The 20,694-nt window shown below is 46.1% G+C and overlaps 1 protein-coding gene across 7 annotated transcripts in view; it reads left to right on the forward strand.

Annotated features, from left to right (window-relative positions):
- MYLK (myosin light chain kinase) overlaps positions 1–20,694 on the forward strand; it is a 312,184-nt gene that overhangs the window by 167,570 nt on the left and 123,920 nt on the right. For 6 of the 7 annotated variants that reach the window (XM_006884219.1, XM_006884221.1, XM_006884222.1 and 3 more), the window contains 5 exons: positions 3,811–3,948; positions 5,975–6,172; positions 7,722–7,971; positions 19,451–19,522; positions 19,979–20,676. In XM_006884219.1, coding sequence (XP_006884281.1) covers positions 3,811–3,948; positions 5,975–6,172; positions 7,722–7,971; positions 19,451–19,522; positions 19,979–20,676 — 1,356 coding nt within the window. Of the gene's footprint in view, positions 1–3,810; positions 3,949–5,974; positions 6,173–7,721; positions 7,972–19,450; positions 19,523–19,978; positions 20,677–20,694 lie in introns of those variants that run through there. The other variant, XM_006884225.1, reaches the window with a different exon arrangement.

The raw sequence follows: 20,694 nt of genomic DNA on the forward strand, positions 1-20,694 counted from the left end.
TATTATTATTATTATTATTATTACTCTGTAATAATGATTATTCCTAATAATTTCAAAAAACAAATATGTCTTGTAGAAAGTGCAGCCAGAGTGGTCCCTGGAGGCAAGGGTGATAAAACTTCATCTCACACTTCAAGCATGCTGCTGGGAGGGGCTGTTCCTTGGAGAGAGACATGATGCTCAGAAAGGTGGAAGGTCGGCAAAGGAGAGGGAGACCCTCGGTCAGGTAGATTGACACAGTGACTGCTGCAGTGGGCTCAAGTGTGTCAGGAAGGGTGAGGATGGCACAGGATAGAACAGAGTTCAGATTTTGGTATACATAGGTCGCTGTGAGTCGTACTTGACTTAACAAGCACCTCACAACAATAATTTAAGTGATAGCAAATAAAAATTCAAATGTACATTGGAGCTGGGCCCTTTTTCTCACACCCAGCTGTGTATACCCATGGCTCTAGGCTTACCAGAGAAGAGCTGGGTTTTGTGGCTATGTGCTGATAAGAATCCAAATACCAAAGTCCCTTTTCCCCAAAATTAGAGTTTATGATAAAGATATTTCAGCCCTTCTTGTTCCCTCCCATTCCCCTGCCAAAAACAATAACAAGAAAAACTGAAAAGAGATCATTGAAAGTAAAAGCCACCTGGCTCACAGGGCAGAGTGAAAGATGGGGGGCCAGGCAGCTATGTGAGGTCACCCCACAGTGGGACTGTCCTGCATGGGAGGAGAGGGGAGGCCACGCTGTCACCCCTTCCACTCTGGGCGGTTGGGGTTAGTTTGAGCTTTGGCTTGGGCGAGACATCCAAGAATAATGCAAGGCCTGTATGTTAACCTGTCTCACAAATGGTCTCGGGGAGCCTGCAACCAGAGACTTGTCCTACTTTGCCCCCTAAACTCACACCATTTGCTTACCCAGAGGCTCACATTCACTTTCTTTCTCTCACAGAGATGTTTTTCCCCCTAGTTTATTGCTGGACGATAAACTGTATATATTTAATGTGTTTGATTTGTGTTTTTATGAACTCCTAGAGCACTCTGGTGGTGTAATTCATGGGGAGTTGATCTGAGAACTTGATAATAAATAAAGATGACAGATGAATAACTGATGCCTTTGAGCTGTGGTGTGGGAGAAGAGTACTGAATGAACTACCAGAAGAACAAACAGCTCTGTCTTGGAGAGTGTACAGCCAGAGTGCCCCTCGGAGGCAAGGAGGGTAAAGCCTCATCTCATGTATTTGAGGCATGTTGCTACGACGGACTGGTCCTTGGAAAGGGATATTATGCTTGGAAAGGTGGAGGGTCAGTGATAGGAAGGTTCACAACAAGATTGACACAGTGACTGCAGCAATGGGCTTGAGTGTGTCAGAAATGATGAGGACGGCACAGGATAGGACAGGGTTCAGATCTGTTGCTCATAGGTTGCTATGAGTCATATTCAACTCGACAACATGTAACAATTAGAGTTGTACTGATAACTCAAAGGCCAAGCTTCATGGGAGAAAGAGAGCCATTTCCTGTCATGTGATTTGCAACCTTGGAAACCCATTGGAGGATCAGCCATGCATTGTTTCTAACTTGAAGGCAATGAGGATGAGATAGATAGGCACCCATATAATTTTCACAAAGTTTTTATTATTATTATTATTATTACTATACTGATTTATTTACAAAGTTCAAATACATTGTTTTTCACGTCAGATCTTTTCCCATTTCCTTCATCACCACCCTATCAAATTGTGCAACCCTATGATTAACCCCACCCACCCATCCTCAAGCCTCTGCTTCCACCTCCCCTTTGGATCCTCATACTCATTCTACAATAATGTACACCGATGTTGATAGCAGCATCATTCACCATCACAAGAACATGGAAACAGCCCTATGTCTAACCACTATCGAATGGATTGAGAAATGATGGTACACAATGGAATATTACACAGCACGCAGGAGCAATGATTTTGTAAATTATTATCCAACTTGCAAGGAACAGGAAAGCATTACGCTGAGTGAACTAATTCAGTCCCATAAGGAAAAATACTGTATATAAAACCATAATGACTACATTTTTTTAAATTAACATCCTCTAATCGTCAAACATTTCTACATGACTTTTTGGAATTCAATCCCCAATTACTGTTTGCTGCCCTAGGCAATCATCGATTGACTTTCTGTTGTAATTCTCTGCCTTTTTTAGATAAAGGGAAGCACCCGGTATGTGCCTTTTCTTAGTCTTACTTCTTCAACTCAGCATACTATTTTGAGATTTCTATATATATATAGTGGCATATATATCTTTAGTTCATTCATTTTTATCAATAAGGAACATTCTGTTGTATGGCTATATAATTTTTGTCTTCACTTGTTGATGGATATTTGAGTTGTTTCCAGCTTGGGTCTGTTTTAAGAAAATGCTAAGAATATCTTTGTACATGTTTTTGAATAGATGAATGCTTTCTTTTTCTTAGTGAATACCTAGGAGTAGAATGACTGGATCATGTGGTAAATGTGTCTTTAACTTTTCAGTAAACTGCCCAATGGTTTTTTTTTCATAGGATCTGTAATATTTTATGTTCCCATCAACAGTGCACAAGCATTCCTGTTCCTCCACATCATTGTCAACACCAGTGCTCAAGATTGCACATCTTTTATGTTTACTCACTTGAATGGATCGGTACCCTGCAGCCTCACATACGCTGGGCATGTCTGGAGGGTCAAGTCCTTGGGCAAGGATGTCATGCTTGGGGTGGGGGAGTAAAGGGTTAGTAAAGCAGGAGTAGACCCACAGCGAGAGGGAATGCACTGTGACTGCAACAATGCGCTTACCCACGTATTTTGGGTTTTGTTTTTTATTGTGAGGATGGCACAGGACAGGGCAAAGTTCAGATCTGTTTGTATGTGGGGTTGCTGTGAGTTTTGGTCAACTGCACACGGGAACAATTGCAATCACTGGAAATAAAGGAGGAGGCTCCTTAGTTGAGTTTTGGGAGAATAACTGTCATTTATTGTTATGTAAAAAAAGCAAGAGTCTTATTATTGTATGTAGAGAAAAGAGTATATGTGTTTGTTTGTTTGTTTGTTTGTTTGTGTTACATATAGAGACTGTTCTGGCAAGATGAACAAGAAACTGCAAACTAATTGCCCCTGAGGAGAGACTCTTAATGTCTGGGAGACTAGATGAGTGGGAGGCTTTACACATACTCTGTGGTACCCTTTGAATTTTGTGCCATGTGAATGTATCACTTACATGTAAATAAATAAGAACTAAATAAAACTTAAGAATAAATGAAAAGTAAATAAAATTCCAAATACTTGCCTCTTTCCCTGGAAGTTCTCCTGGAGAAATAGAGCCTACGTTGGACATGACTCTGTCTGTAGTGGTCAGTGGTTCATTCCTCGCTCCCAAGGCAGTAGCGTGGCCAAGCCAACCAGAGAGACTGGGCTCAGCTTAAGCTAAATGGTCTCTGGCTGAACCTGTAGTGCTTATGTTGTTTCTGGCCCCTGGGGACCCCGTGTGTGTGAGGAGAATTGAGCTCCACAGCCTTCCCAAAACCTGGTTCTTTTGGAAGCAGATTATCAGACGTTTCTGCTTCTGGATGGACTCAATCCTCCAACCTTGTGGCTAGCAGCTGAGCCCCTTGACCACTTGCATCAGTTAGGGATTCAAAGATCTCTCGAGCCTTGAACACCTTACCTGATGATTTCTGGTGGGAGCCTGAGCCTCCACACAGTCACTGTTGTACCAAGTAATCAGTGAATCTGTGTTTGTTGAATGAATGTGTGACTGTTCACCCCACATCATGTTATCTATCACACAGAGAAGAAGAGTGACCGGAAGAGTGAGTTCCTTCTCCCCGTGGCTCCCAGCAAGCCTGTTGCGCCCATCTTCCTGCAGGGCCTCTCCGATCTCAAAGTCATGGACGGAAGCCAGGTCACCATGACGGTCCAGGTGTCAGGTCTGTCTCCACAGCTCTCTTCTCACAGGGCGTGTGGGAACGGTCATGGCTGTAACAAGGCCATAGTTCTCCACGGAACCTCTGAAACCCACCAGAGACTGGTGGGCAGTGGACCTGAAAGCAGTGGTGGCCTCTCAGCCTCACTCATCTGCTCTCTCTGGGTAGAATTTCCTGTTTTCAAAGTTATATAGTGTGAAAGAAGAAGATATCCACGGGTAGATAGATGGTAGAGGGATTAATCTGAAAGAATAATGTAGACAATATAGTTTAGCTTTTGAAGACTAGTCAAAGCCAGATTATATGAGAATGTCTTGGCTTTTGGAAGACACTCTCAGTTGTTCTGCTCAGATTTGAAGGTGAGAGCAGAGTTCCTTCTAAAACAGGGACAGGGGTCAGAAGAGCTTGTGATTAACATCCCAGTCCTTCCCTGAGGTGAGGGAGAGAAGCCTAAGAGGCTCCTATGGCTGGGAATACCGTGTAGTTTGTCATTGCATATGTACTCGTTGGCCCTGATAACCTCGTTTGTCCACTCATCAGTCCCTTTGGCAGCCTGGCCTCGTTTTTCCTGTGTCTCCAGTTTTGCTTGACTGCAGAAGCGATAAAGTCATGTTGTGTGAGGCCCCACGGGCATATGCTCTGGGGAATCCTAGAATGAACTTGCAGGCTGGAGCCAAGCCTGTGACAATCTGACAGTTCTAGGCAGAGTTCTGTGCTCCTCTCTCACCCCTCTTCCACACCCCGTCCCTGCATCCCATCCCCACACCCCTACATACACACAGCCTAGGAACTAAGTCCTGAAAGCTGCTGTCCTTGTCTCCAGGCCCATGATGTCTCTGAAGAGGACTGGCAGAGGACTGGCACCTCGCCCCAGCCTCACCTCTGCCTTGCTCACTCAGCCTTGCCCAGTTGTTGTTAGTTGCTGTCAAGCCATCAGGGTTTGGGCTGATGTTTTGGGCAGTAGATCAACCAGCTTTTTCTTCTTAGTCTGGAAGTTCCTCGGAAACCTGTTCACATGGCAGCAACATGTACACTTCCATTCAAAGACTAGGAGAGCATGAAGTGCTTTAGCCTGAGTGGCAAAAATGGTTAAACACTCCACTACTTGCTAAAAAGGTGGCTTTCACACTCTCAGTGGTCACTTAGAAAACCTGGTGGGCTGCTTCTGAAAAGCCACTGCCTTGGAAGCCCCGTGGAGCCATGGCGCTCTGGGCTGCGGGGGTCAGAATAAGGCCGAATCCACTTTACAGCAACTAGCAATAACTCCCACATAGAAGGCAGACAGCCTGTCAGTGAACCTCCACCGGCCTTTCCTCTTCTGTCATCACCCAGCATGACTGCTCTCAGCATAGAGGAGCCCCTCAGAGGTGGCCGTTGTTTCCTACCTCAATACATTTCTAGAAACTTCACCCCCTACCAGAAAATGCATGTGTAAAATCTGAAAATTCCTTCCTGTCCTCCTTGAATAATGTTTGGAAATCAGATGCAAACTGGTACCCATCTAACCAGCGTTCATAGTGTTGCAACAAGAAGTGTGAACTGAGCTTTCCTCAGGCTGAGAATTGACAGCGGAGTTGCCATTCTGTGAATGTGGACACACTGTGTGAGGCAGAGCAGAAAGTACAATAGGTTTGAACCCAGTCACCCTGTTATCACCGGCATTACCAATCACTATGAATTCTGATAATAGAAACCTTTCTTTATAGGTTACTTCTCTTTTCATCATATTTTTCTCTTCTGGTCTCTCTTGGTTCCCAAACAAGTTATTTAATAATAGTTATGTTGAGCATTTCTTCAGGGCTCTCTATTGCGAGCAGCTACTCACATTGCTGCTGGGGGTCACTATATGAATGTGTTCAGTGCTTTCAGCCAAGCTGTGAGGTAGAGATGTGACAATCCCCAGTTCACAGCTCGGGCAGCTGGAGCGTAGAGTCTGGGGAATTGTGTAGCAGAGGGCTGCCACCTGGCTCAGAGATGCACCTCCCTGACCATCCGTGAGCCCCTCTGACACTCTCTCCTCCTGGCCCAGGGAAACCACCTCCTGAGGTCATCTGGCTTCACAATGGGAAGGAGATCCAAGAGTCAGAGGACTTCCACTTTGAACAGCAAGGCTCCCGGCACAGTCTCTGTATCCAGGAGGTGTTCCCAGAGGACACGGGCACGTACACCTGTGAGGCCTGGAACAGTGCGGGAGAGGTCCGCACCCAGGCCGTGCTCACGGTGCAAGGTGAGACCGACCAGCTGCAAGACTGTAGCTGTAAAGGGGCGGGGGTGCTGCCACGCTTCTGCCTAAACTATTTAAAGGGGGAAACCACGTGAACCTACTTTACTCCCACCAAAGATCCTTTGCTTATTAGTCCCATCCAACTTCCTAGACTAGCTGCGGGAATCTGCCTCAAGTCCCTGCTCCCCCTGGATATAGAATATTAAAAGAAACCTTGTAGTGTTCCCAACAATTTGGCACAGTTAGCTCTTCAAGGTGAATTATGAGCATATTAGGATATTTACCTCTTGAGAACATATATTTAAGAAGAGAGACAAGGAAGCACACGTAAAGCAAGCTGCTGTTGTTGTTAGTTCCCATCAAGTCAACTAGAACTCATAACAACCCTGTCTACAACAGATCTGAGCCTTGGGCCGTTGTTACAGTCATCATGTCAATCCATCTGTCTTTTTCTCAGGATTGGCCCATCCTGAACATGCCCAAATTATATAAGATGACCTTTCATCAGCCTTACCTCTAGGGAGCACTCTGGTTGCACTTTCTCCGAGACCTATTTGTTCATTTGCCAGTCTATGGGATAGTCAGTATTCTTCAACAGCACAGTTAAAGGCATCGATTCTTCTGTTAATCATATGCATCTGATCTGTTGTTGTTACGTACTGTCAAGTCGAGTACAACTCATAGCAACCTTGTGAACAACAAACCTGAACCCTGTTTGTCTCATGCTGTCTCATCCCTGACATATTTCAGCCCATTGCCGTAGTCATTGTGTCAAGCTATCATGTTGGGGATCTTCCTGTCTTTCACAGATACGCCACCTTTCCAAGCATGAAGTTCCTTTCCAAGGAATGGTGCATCTGATATTGATCATTAGATTCTGTCTAATGTCCTATGTACCTTCTCAGCTGCCTTTTCTTACATGGTGGTACAAATCCTTGTTGCTATTGTCCTCTGAGAATGTCGCAGAGATAGGCTCATAACAGAAAGCATGTGCTCTCGCTGAGTACCCAGTAGAAGTGATTTCTAACAAGCTGTCCTTTGATAACCTGCTTTCTTCCAGCCCTTCACCACCAGGAGGGTTGAGTGGACATTTTCTGCCAAACGACTACCCTCTAGAGAGACTGTTGTAGTTTGGAGTCGTCTCGTTGGTTACAACTCATAGCAACCTCCTGTAGCAGAGTAGAAATGCCTCACAGCGTTTTATAGGCTGTAATCTTTGTGGGAGGCATAGTCCATAGAGTGTTGTGCTGTTACCCAAAAACCACAACCCTCTGGTTCAAATCCTCCTGTGACTCCATAGGAGAAAGATGGACAATCTCCTCTCCTGCAATTTACAGTCTTGGAAACACACTAGGGTGTCAGTTCTGAGTTGGTTTTGACTTGACAGAAATGAGTGAGTGAGTGAATCTTTATGGGGACAGACGCATGGGTCTTTTTTACTATGACTCAGTTGGTGGGTTTGAACCACTGACCTTGCAGTTAGCAGCCAAACATTTAACCATTGTGCCACCAGAGCTCCTTCTCTCTCACTCCTCTCTTTGCCCATTTCCAGAGCCTCACGATGGTACCCAGCCCTGGTTCATCAGCAAGCCCCGCTCAGTGACAGCCAGCTTGGGCCAGAGTGTCCTCATGTCCTGCGCCATTGCTGGTGACCCCTTCCCCACCGTGCACTGGCTCCGAGACGGCAAAGCCCTCTCCAAAGACAGTGGCCACTATGAGGTGCTGCAGAACGAGGATGTGTTTACTCTGATTCTGAAGAATGTGCAGCCTCGGCACGCCGGACAGTATGAGATCCTGCTCAAGTGAGTCTGCCCCCCCCCACAAACCCCCCTTAACCACATCCTACAAACTCCCAGCTCTCCCTATCTAAGACTGATTGACCCTTGTCCTCCAAGCCCAGCTCATTCAGCGTGGGGATAGAAAACTAGACAAAGCTTAGACTGGTGCAGGGCTCTGCCGTCAAGGGCAAGAAAGTGCAATTCTAGTGCCACTGACAAAAATCCCAATTTTTTTTTTCTCGCTCAGGAAGCAGACATTTATTGAGAACCTTCCTTCTTAGCGTGTACCTGAGTCTTGTGTTTTGTTTGCTCTCTTTATTTGGAGAATGACAATATAAAGGAGAGAAGAATGGGTTCATAGTGGAAATGCAAGAGGATAGGAGTGGAGTGATCACTCCAGTCCTTAGCGCCTTAGAGCAGCAAATATTTATTGTCTTGCCACGTTTCTGAGTCGAGAATTTGGAAGTAGCCTCGCTGATTTCAGCTCAGGTCTGCATGACAGTGTAGTCCAGATGTCAGCAGGGACAGCAGACTCTGAAGACTTGACTAAGTGAGGCCGGAGGATCCACTTTCAGGCTCGCTCACCTGGCTGCCATCAAGGGCCTTAGCACCTTGCCACGTGGACCTTGCCAACAGGTCCGCTTCAGTGTCTTCATGACCAGGAAGCTGACTTTCCCAGGAGCAAGTGATCCAGATGGCAGAACAAGCTGGAACTAACAATGACTTTAATGACTGGTCCTTGCAAGCCACATCCAGCATCACTTCTACCATACAGTCACTAAGTACAGCCCACTCTCCAGGGAAGGCTAATTAAGATTACCTGGAAGAGTGGAGTAACAAAGATTGTATAAATGGCTTAACTCCAACACAGGAAGCTTAAATAGCCCAGTCTATTTGTTCTCACTGTTTTATGGTCTTATTAGGTTACCTACGCTCCATGAGAGCAGCTGGAGTTTCATGTGTCTGGGGAACCCTGGAGTCTTAGTCTGTAGGGATTTACACTGTTCACCCAAAGACCACACCTCTCCGCTAGTTCGAATCCACCAGTGGCTCCCACAGACAAAGATGAGCATTCTCTTCCCATGCACTTTACCACTTCAGAAACCTACTAGACGGTCAGCTGGGAATCGGTTCTGACTCAACAGCATGACTTTGGCTTTGAGAATAGTGTCTAATGGTAAACATCTGATAGATATTTCTTAAATTAAAATTATCTAGTTTTTCTAGCTCTCACAATTCCTTGCTGACTGTGAATTGATGGGGGCTGGATGCTGGGGTTGCTTTCAGCTTTAAAAAGAGCCCTTGTCCACCATGATAGACGGAAGAGATTGAGGTTGTTAACAGTTACAGCTTGCTTGGCACCAGCAGCCAGGAAATTAAAAGATGAGTCACTTTAGGAAAATCTGCTGTCAAGGATCTTTCCAGTTTTGAGAAGCAACGATGTCAGTCTAGAAACTAAGGTGTGCCTGATCTGGGTCATGGTCTTCTCAATTACTTGCTATGCATCAGAGAGCTAGACATTGACTAAAGAAGACAGAAGAAGAATTGATGCCTAGAGTTATGGTGCTGGAGAAGAGTCTTGAACATACCAGGACCGCCAAGAAAACAAATAGGTTCTGTCTTGGAGAGGGTGAAACCAAGTTTCTCCTTGGAGGCTAGGATTTTGAAGCGCCGTCTCACATATTTTGATAATGTAGTCAAGAGAGAACTTGGAGAAAGACATCATGATTAGAAGGGTGGAAGGACAGTGCAGGAGAGGAAGACCCTGGATGAGATGGATTGATATAGTAACTGGGTCAATGCAGGTAAATGTGTCAGAATCAGTGAGATTGGCTCTGGACAAGGGCAGGATTCAGAGCTATTGTGCATAGGGTCACAATGAGTCGCAGGGGACTTGATGGCACAGAACAACAACTACATCTTGACCCCATATGAAAGAGACTGTGTCTCCCCCTAAGGATAGTTAGACCTGTCCTGGCTCAGAGGTCCGATCACTGTTTAGAAGACTTCTCTCTCGGAGCTCTGGTGGCCTAGTGGCAAGGAGCTGAAACTACAATCGCAGAGGCGCACGGTTCGAATCCACCAGATGCTCTGCCAGGGAAGGAGGGACAATCTCCTCCTGTACCAGTCAGATCTGATTTGATGGTACACGCGCGCGCGCACACACACACACACACACACACACACACACACACACACGCCAGAAGACTTCTCTCTCCAACTTGAGTGTTCCTTCATACTGAATCCATAAACGTTCAAGACTCTGAGTTACAGATCATTCTACCACCATGATGTAGCCTAGGCCACTAGTAAGTGCAAAACCCAATATACTCTGCACCTATTTGGGTTCTTTCTGGGTACATTGATTTGCTATGTAGCAAGCAACCTCACTGTAAAAACAAAACACTGAACCATTCCAGTCGGTGGTTTCCCAGTTATTGCAACCACATGTGTACAGAGTGGAACCACTCCATGGGGTTTTCAAGGTGGTGAAATTTCAGAAGCAGATTGCCTAGTCCTCCAAGGGAAGGTCAAACCACCAGCTTTTCCATTAATAGCCCAGAATTTAACCATTGGTGCCACCCAGGGACCATCCCCAGTGCTTTGTCTCTTTGAAAAGTAGCCACTTACTGCTTCTTAGGGGTGTACTGGCAAGTTTGCTGGAAATTCACCTAAGCAAAGTCCTGTGTGGCTTTCAGTGGAGCTCAGGGACACAGCAGCTGGCAGCTGGTGGGATGGTTTTGGGCTGGGTGGTCCCCCTCCTATCAGGAGCACTGTGCTCAACTTCCTTTGCTTTATGTTTAAACTAGTATTATCAGAAGGCAAGCTGCCACCAAAATAACTATGTTGCTGTTATATGCCATCGAGTTGCCTGCAACTCATAATAACCCTATGTACAACAGCCCTAAACCCTGTTCTATCCCTTGCCAATCTTATTGTCTCTGACACATCTAACCCCATTACCCCAGTGACTGAATCAATCCTTCTCATCAAGGGTCTTCCTCTCCTGCGCTGTCCCTCCACCCTACCAAGCATGATGTCCCTCTCCAAGGACTGATCCCTCCTTGCAACATGTCCAAAGTATGTCAGACAGAGCTTCAGAATCCTTGCCATCCTGGCTCCACCCTGAATAAACCACCCAGGATGAACTTGTTTGTTCTCCTAGCAGTCCATGGTATATTCAATACTCTTCTCCAGCTCTACAGCTCAAAGGCATCAACTCTCCTTTGATCATCACTAGTCATTGTCCAATTCTCTGATGCATAAAGTAATTGCAAAGACCATGGCCTAGATCAGGCACTTCTTAGTGTCCAGACTGACATTTTTGCTCTTCAGTACTTTAGAGTGGTCTTTGACAGCAAACTTTCTCAATGCAATTTGTCTTTTAATTTCCTGGCTACTGGTTCCAAGAGTATTGATTGTAGAGCCAAGCGAACTGAAGCTGTCAACAATCTCAATCTCTTCACAATCTGTCATGATGCTGCCAATCAGCCTAGTGGTAAGAATATTTGTTTTCTTGATGTTGTGCTTCAATCCATATTGAAGGCTACAATCCTTGACCTTGTGCAGCAGGTGCTTCAGGTCCTCTTCAGTTTCAGCAAGCAGGGTTGTGTCATCTGTGTTAATGCAGATTCTTGATGAGTCTACCTCCAATCCTGATGCCATACTTCTAATAGAACTCATCCTCTTGGATAATCTGGGTCACGTATAGATTGAAAAGACATGGAGATAGGACACATCCTTGACACATACCCTTCCCAATTTTGAACCATGCAGTGTTTCCTTGCTCTGTTTTGGAGACTGCCTCATGGTCAAAGTATAGGTTTTGCATAAACACAATCAAGTGTTCTGGGATTCCCATTCTTCTCAGAGTCAGCCACAGTTTGTTATGATCCACACAGTCAAATGTCTTTGCATAGTCAATGAAACACAGACAGACATTCCTCTGGTAATTTCTGCTTTCAGCAAAGATCCATCCCTAGTGTCACAATCCTTTCTAAATCCAGCCTGCACTTCAGGCAGTTCTCTGTTGATGTGTAGTTCCAGTCATTTTTGGAAAATCTTCAGCAGAATCTTCCTTGCATGTGCTATCAACGATACTATTTGATAATTTCCACACTCTGTCAGATCACCTTTCTTTGGAATGGGAGCAAGTATAGATCTCTTCCAGTCAGTTGGCCAAGTGATTGTTCTCCAGATTTCCTAGCACAACTTGGTGAGCACGTCCAGGGCAGCATCTTTTTGTTGAAATATGTCAATTGGTATGCCATCAATTCCTGGGGCCCTGTTTTTGCCAATTCTTTCAGAGTAGATTGAACTTCTTTTCATCACCGCAGGCATTTGCTCATATGTTGTTTCATAAAATTCTTTTGTGTCCATCAATTCCTTTCGATACAATGACTCTGTATACTCTTTCCATCTTCTTTTAATGCTTCCTAGATAGTTTAAAATTCTGCCCAAAGCATCCTTAAGTATTATAACTCGAGGTTTGAATTTGTTCTTTAGTTCCTTCAGCTTAAGAAATGCTGAGCTAGTTCAGCCCTTTTGATTTTCTGATTCCAGCTCCTTGGACATTTCATTGCAGTACTTTACAGCCTTTTACTCTCCTCTGTTATTGTTGTTTGCCAGTGAGTCAAAATCGATCCATAGCTGACCATCTAGTGGGTTTTCAGAGGCAGTAATCCCATGGTATGTGATTACCCATCTTTCTCCCGCAGATCAGCTGGTGGATTCAACTGGCATGCCTTTAGGATTGCAGCGAAAATTCTTACCACTAGACCACCAGAGCTCCCTTTTTCTCTCCTGGCCTAGGAAAAATAATGGGAGGTGATGATAAGTGAAGATCCTTGATTTCTGTGAGGAAGGAGTAGTATTTTGAGACCGTGCTCATGTTAATCAGGAAAATATCCTAAAAAAGACGTTCTTTCACTGGGATTTTGAGGCTGAGTGGAATGAAGAAGCTAAGGCTAGGAAAGGGAGCTCTGGTGGCCTAGTGGTAAGAAACTGTGCTGCAATCCCAAGGGCATGCAATTCAAAATCACCAGCTGCTCCGCAGGAGAAGGATGGACCATTTCCTCCTGTGTGATTAACTGCCTCTGAAAACCCACTGGACGTGCAGCTATGGGTCAATTCTGACTTGACAGTACACAACAGTAGTTAACAACAAGGCTGGTCAAGTGAGAAAAGGTTTGACAGCTGAGAGCAAGCTGAATGGGCTGAGCAGTGAAGGGTAGAAGAGCAAAGCAAAGGACTGTGGGAAGAGAGCCTGCACAGAGTGGAGGTCACCTACCAGGAGGAGGTCAGCAAGCTGACTATCTGGGGCCAGCCAGGCACGGTCATAAAAAAAGAGACTGTCCCAGCTGGATGGGGACTTTAGAAACTGTCTCTCTGTCTCCTCATTTAATAATAGGGGAAACCGAAGTTTCAGGGTCATGAATTGCTCACAGCCACCCAAAGGCAAGTAGCAGAGCCCAGGCACAAGGAACCAGCTTTCTATTCCAGAAAGCATATGCCCTTCCTTTCCTGGAAGTGCTGCACAAAGAGTTTCTCCAGTGCAGTGAGAACTGGGGAGCCTGGGAAATCCTTCTGGATTCTGTACCCACCCAGCCCATACCTCTTTTCTTTCCCCAATGTCCAGCCCTGTATTTCCTTTGGGAGACTGTGGCCTTGGCCTTGGCTTTGTCCTCAGCTGAGAAGGAACAAGTCAGTGGAAAGTTCTGTTGGGGGAGTGTGCACCAGGCTTGCCGGAGACCTTGGTCTCCAGCTTTTCTCATCCTGACAGAAGTCAGACCTAGACTGGAGCAGAATGCCTTTCAAGGAGGATGCCTAGAGGGCTGGGAGGAAGCCAAGGGGCATAAGGGGAGGGAGAGCTCCCGTTCCTGCTAAAGCTGGGGGTGGATGGGGTGGGGTTACCTCTCCTCCTTGTCCCTGCTCTCACAAAGGGAAATGACCAGATTCTCTATCTGAATGATTAATACTTACCAGGAAATCAGTTCTTTAAACTAATTTTACATAGAGAATTCATTCCTGCAGTGACAGGGAATGACTCAGAGTGGGATGAGGTCCAAGGCTTTGTGAGCAAGAGTGAACTTCTTATTCAGAGCTTGAGAGGCTGGGACTTAGGAAAGGGGCTCATCAAAAGACACGGCTTGTCCCATATCCTGAAGCAGCCCCTGCTAGGCTTCATTCTATAACTAGATGTTCACAGATGCTAGAGATGTCCCCTGTTGGATAGCTTGTCAGGCAGTGGTTCCCAGGAGGGAAGCCTCTCCAGCCTTTATTGGCTCCAAGGTCTTTTCAGTCACTCACTGTGTGTCTGAGAGCCGGACAATGAATAAGGATGGCAAAAAAAAAAGAATGGATGACTTCGAGTTGTGGTGTTAGAAGATAGCACTCCATATCCTATGGGCTGCCAAAAGAACCCGCAGATGGGTCTTAGAAAAAGTGCAGCCAGAGTGCTCCTTTGAGTAAGGACGGCAAGGCCTCATAATCAAGTAAAGCCATGATTCATCTTAGAGGCTCAATGGAGGCATAAGTTTATGGGTGGAAATATAGTTATGTCCTAATCACCTCTGACACAGTTCTGATGGCACAGTGGTTAAGTGCTTGAAAGACTGGTGGTTCAAACCCACCAGCCACTCTCCAGGAGAATGATGTGGCAGTCGGTTTTGTGAAGATTTAACTCTGTGAATCCAGTGGGGAAGTTCTACTTTTGTTCTATAGAGTTGCTGTGAATCCAAATTAAAATGGGTCTGCTTTTAATTATGCCCCCAGAATGGTCCATTTAGGAGGCTCATGGTGGTCTCCACATTCTTCCCCTTTATTCGGCTCCCTTAGACTGTCCAGGGAACCTCAGAGTGAGGCGTGGCAACAGCTTGGGCAGGAGGACTTACAGGGCCTGTCTTTGCCTAGGCTTCCCTCCTTGAGAGAATGAAGTAGAAAATACCACAAACCCTATCAACTTCCCCAAGATATAGCTTGTGCTGGCTCAAGGTTCATTCAAGAAGAATGTCTGTTTGTATTTTGTTGACTATGTGAAAGCATTTCACTGAGTGGATCATAACAGACTATGGATAACACTGAAAAGAATGGGAATCTCAGAACAATTATGTTCATACAAAACCGTTATTGTAGAATGACTATGAGAATCCAAGGAGCGGGAGAGTGGAAAAAGAGGGGTGAGGATGGGCGGGGGGTGATGTGTTCATCATAGAGGTGCACAATTTGATGGGTGGGGAATGAAGGAAATGGGAAGTATCTGTTATGAAAAATAATGTATTTAAACTTTGTAAGTAAATCAGTATAAAATATAAAAGAAAATAGAGAATGTGGAAAAAAAATTAAAAATAGAAGGGAAAAATACAAACCCTATACCTAAACTAAGAAGCTGTTGTCCAAATTGAACAAAGGAACACTTCATGGTTTAAAATCAGGAAAGGTATGTATCAAGATTGTATCCTTTCTTCACACCTATTGAATCTGTATACTGAACAAATCATTTGAGAAGCTGGACTATATGAAGAAGAATGTGGTATCAGAATAGAAAGAAGACCCATCAACAACCTGTGTTATGCAGATGACATAATGCTGCTTTCTGAAAGTGACGAGGACCTGAAATGCTTACTGTAGAAGGTCAAAGTCTTCAGCCTTCAATATGGATTGCATTTCAACATCAAGACAAAAAAAATCTTCACCACTAGACCAATAAGCAACATTGTTTTAGGTGGAGAAAAAGATTAAAATTGTTAATGATTTCATCTTACTTGAATCTATAGTCAATACCCTTGGGACCAATAGTCAGGAGATCAGGAGATGTATTGCACCGGGAAAGTCATTGTCAAGAAACTCTCCAAAGTACTGAGGGGCAATGATGTCCATTTGAAAACTAAAGTGCATCTGATTCAGACCATGGTCTTTTCAACCATTCACTGTATGTCAGAGAGCCAGACAATTAATAAGGATGACAAAAAAAGAGTTGATGACTTCGAGTTGTGGTGCTGGAGAATAACACTAGCTATCCCATAAACTGCCCCAAAACCAAACAGATGTCTTAGAAAAAGTGCAGCCAGAGTGTTCCTTAGAGGCTAGAATGACAAAACTTCGCCTCACATTCTCTGGGCATGTTGCTAAGAGAGACTGTTCCTTAGAAAGGGACATCATGCTAGGAAAGGTGGAGGGTTAGCAGAGGAGAGGAAGGCCCTCAATGAGATGGATTGACAATGACTGCAGCAATGGGTTCTGCTGAGTCAGAGATGATGAAGATGGCACAGGATAGGGCCGGGTTCAGATGTGTTGTTCATAGAGTTGTTATAAGTTGTACCCAACTCAACAGTACCTAACCACAACAATTATAAGCCCAATGTTAGTCCCCTCACCATTAAATGCCTCTGAGACAATGCTGGGAAGGAAACAGTGCCACTTGGTCAGCTCCCTTCTGATTCACAGCTGGCTATGTTTAATGAAGAAATGTCCAAAATGGCCCCTGGAAGATACAACCCTTCTGTGTCATGTCTTGTCCTCCTGAACCACAATATCCCCAGAAAAATTGAGACAAGCCTGGCAGAAGGAGGAGACGGTGGCTGAACTTCACCCCAGGATGGCCTCCCCTGGGACTCCTCTAACTGACCCACACGCTCCATAAGCTTCTGAGAGTGGGTGCCTGGTCCTCAGGTGCTCTATGGATCAGGTCTCCTGGGGCCTGGCACTTTGAGCAGTTGCTGTTTGTTGAGCAGAAGAGCACCTTGGGTTCTTCTACAGCCAGCCCTGAGGCTCGCTGAACTTGGGTCTTTTCCTTTGGAGAGGACTGAGGACAAGAGGGAGGTGGCCAGGGAGGTATCAGGGTTGGCACAGTCTGGGGCAACATGAGGGCACTGGGAAGAAGAACAAAGGAGGGCCTTCATCAGGTGAGAGGTGGCAAAGATCAACCTCTCCCTCCTTCGGATGGGTTCCAAATCACCCCCAGGACCTGGAGCACCATTTCCATGTCACAGACTGCAAGCACCCGACTGGAGACAGACCTCCACTGGAAGGGAGGCCAGGCAAAGTGAGGTTTGTTCATGTGGATATGCTTCATACATGTGCAGATAACCCCAGGTGTGCACATATGTGCACCAGGGGCTGCCATGTAAACCTGTGAACATGTGGTTGATATATACATCAGATAATAATTGATGTGTACCATGGGGTCTGAACTGACCCATAGCTGACCCTGGAGCAGATTTTCAGAGGCAGTTAGTCACATGAGAGGAGACTGTCCATCCTTCTCCTGCAGAGCAGCTGATGGACTCGAACCTCGTGCCTTCAGGATATCAGCACAGCTTCTTGCCCCTAGCCCACCAGAGCACCCTAAAAAATAAACAAATTGTCCTTTTGTGACTAAGATATTTCAGTCAACATAATGTCCTCCAGGGTCATCCACTGTGCATAATGCATAATATTTCATGAGTTCCTTGTTTTTCAATGCTGCATAGTATTCCATTGTTGTAAAAACGGAACTGACATCAGGGTTGAGGGAAGACAGAAAAGGAGGGGAGGAATGATGTATATTGCATTGAAACAGATGAGGGAGAGAACTATTTCAAAAGAATATATGAATGGGTATTCTTGTCATTGCAGAAGTCCAGAGTGAAGGCTGCATAGTGGAGTGGACTTGGGGGGAAGGGATTACATAACAATGAAAGAGTTTTTCTTTCTTTTCAAGGAGAAGAGTGAATGGGGGGAGAGGGGTTGGGTAGGGAAAAAAGTACAGCAATGACTGGAAACCCTAAGTCTCTGTAAACTTTCATTAAAATTAATTTTTTTAAAAAAATAAACAACTTATTGCCATCAAGTTGGGGTTTTTTTTGTATTTTTTAATTTTAATTGAGATTTTAACAAAAGTTTATAGAGAACTTGGATTTCCATTCATTCACTGTTGCAGTTCCCCCCCTCCTCCCCAGTCCACTTTGCCATGCACCTCTTATTATGGACTGTTGTCATGCAAATATTACCTAATCATATTATTTCTTTTAAACATCAAGTAGGTTTTGATTCATATAAACCCTTCATCAGGTTCCTGAGGCTGTAAATCCTGATGGGAGGAAACTGCCCATCTCTCTCCCACAGACCCTCTAGTGGCTTTAACTTTTTTAAGCTGAATGGCTAGCAATGCAACTGGCATGAGACTTAAAACCTCCAGAGCTCCCTAAACATATAGGCCATTTTGCCGTATATAAATGCACATATATCCTGACTTGGTTTGTACTGGTGAGCACAGAATGAGGAAGTGGGAAAGTCTCAAAACTTGCATTTAGGTAGAACTGGATCCCAACTCCTCCCTCCCCCGCCCCCCACTAGATAGCTCTGAGCTGAGTCAAATTTCTTAACCTTTTAAAGTTCCTTTTTCTTACATGTAAAAATTCAGTTGTCATAAAATTTTCTGAGGCAGATCGTGTATGGGCTCTGTCACAAAGCTTGGCATGTCTGTGGTTGAATCATGGAGTCGTACATCAGCCCCTGAAGGGCTACAAAGATGCCCCATCATCCAAGGGCACAAGTGTATAAACCATGTGCAGCTTCACAAAACCCCCTCAAACTCCTGTTCCCTCTTTAGAACAGGCATAATTGTTCTGTATCCCCCCAGCCCGGGATATCAGATGGAGCTGGAAAAATAACGTATGAAAAGATGTGTGTGAAAACTGAGGGTTGCCATGAAACAAGACATTCATTACCGTGAAGAGCCAGCTGGTTCTCGGACTCAAACACGACCCCTCACCAAGTGGCAGAGCTCAGACCCGCCACCAGGTGGCAGCCTTGTGGAGTTGGAGGGACGATCCCCCTTCAAGTCTACCTCCCCTGTACCCACAATTAGTGCAGCTCTCTCCTCTCATCTGAGGGGACCGGAGCTGCGTGCACCCCACGAGGGTGAGTTTCACTGACATGTAGAGTCTGATGGCTCTCTCACCTGAAAGAAGGAGGGGAAAGGGTGGTCACCTGTGTAAGGAGTCACTTGTTAGGTTTTTACTTTACAAAGGTACACATGCACAGATGGACAGGGTGAGAGGGAGAGTTTTTATTCCACGAACAGAAGTGGCCACCTCTGCTTTAAGAGGACAGAGACTCAGCACCTCCTTGTTGTCAATCTATGCAGCTTCACCACTGCCCATGGGCTGTGCCTTCCATCCATCCTTTCATTGTCAAATGTGAGCTGCTTACGGAAAAAAAGGGCAAAACGTGCCCACTTCTGGATGCCTGTTATCCAGAAGAGCCTTTGTATTTCCTTTTCATTTTAAGCAAGAGTTAAGAAAACCAAGGATAACCAAAGGCTGAGAAGGCCCTACCTTACGTCTAAGTCAGGGATTGAAGTATTGGGGTCACAACTGAGCCTGGGACCCTGTCTCCCCTGGTGGCCAGCCAGCCTGTCTGTGGCTAGGCCCTGCTGGCCTTGCCCTGCTCCCAGCCCGATGCTGAGCAGGCCCTTTGCTCAAGAGTTCCTTGATCTTCTCTGACCCCTTGAATTCTTCAGGAACCGAGTTGGCGAATGCAGTTGCCAGGTGTCGCTGATGCTGGAGAACAGCCCAGCCAGAGCCCCTGCATGGTGAGCCCCCCCGCCAAACGATAGGAGCTATCCACCAGGAGCCCCCACCCACCAACCATCCACCTTTCTCCAACCACCCCTCCTTCTCCTGGCCCCTGCAAGCCCAGCCTCGGCCCCAGATTGTTTGTCTCCTTAAGCCAGAAGTGATCAGAGCCAAGAGGGAGAGATTGAAAAGGGGGTGAAGGAGGGAGTGGGAAGGGGGGGTGAATTTTTTTTTTTTTGCACACACCCTTATAAGGCTACTGAAGTCATTACCGATGTAATAGCCCAACTAAGCGAGCAAGCTCCTCTCACCAATGTTCCCTTCTATAAACACAGTCTGGCCAGCCCCCTCTCCTCTTCCCCCTCCTCCCCCCTGCCCTCCCCCCCTCAGGGATTTGCTCTCCCCTGACGTTGCTGTCTTTACCCAGCCCCTTTTCTTCCTGCTACTTTCCTTTTTTCCTTCACTGGTTGCAGGGGGAGGGAGCCTGCCAGCTGTGGTGCAGATGGTAGTGGTGGTGGTGACTGCTATGGACCCCTGAGGCCAGCGAGAGGAGGGCAGGGCTGGCCAGAGGAGGAGGACAGTGAGGACGTGCGGGGGGTGCTGAAGAGGCGCGTGGAGACGCGGCAGCACACGGAGGAGGCCATCCGACAGCAGGAGGTGGAGCAGCTGGACTTCCGTGACCTCTTAGGGAAGAAGGTTAGTACCAGGACTGTGTCAGAAGACGACCTGAAGGAGATCCCAGCCGAGCAGATGGATTTCCGCGCCAACCTGCAGCGGCAGGTGAAGCCAAAGACCGTGTCCGAGGAAGAGAGGAAGGTGCACAGTCCCCAACAGGTGGACTTCCGCTCGGTCTTGGCCAAGAAGGGGACACCCAAGACTCCAGTACCTGAGAAGGTGCCACCTCCCAAACCTGCCACCCCAGATTTCCGCTCGGTGCTGGGCAGCAAGAAGAAATTGCCAGCAGAGAATGGTGGCAGTGGTGCTGAAAACTTGAATGCTAAAGGAGTGGACAGCCCCAAGCCAGTGGGCAATGCACAGCCCGCAGAAACCCTGAAACCCATGGGCAATGCCAAGCCAGCCGAGATCCTGAAACCTGTGGGCAATGCCAAGCCAGCCGAGATCCTGAAACCTGTGGGCAATGCCAAGCCAGCCGAGACCCTGAAGTCTGTGGGCAATGCCAAGCCAGCCG

The sequence above is a fragment of the Elephantulus edwardii genome, unplaced genomic scaffold, assembly GCF_000299155.1.
Source record: "Elephantulus edwardii isolate Elephantulus edwardi_28Jun2011 unplaced genomic scaffold, EleEdw1.0 scaffold00032, whole genome shotgun sequence".
NCBI classification, from domain to species: Eukaryota; Metazoa; Chordata; class Mammalia; order Macroscelidea; family Macroscelididae; genus Elephantulus; species Elephantulus edwardii.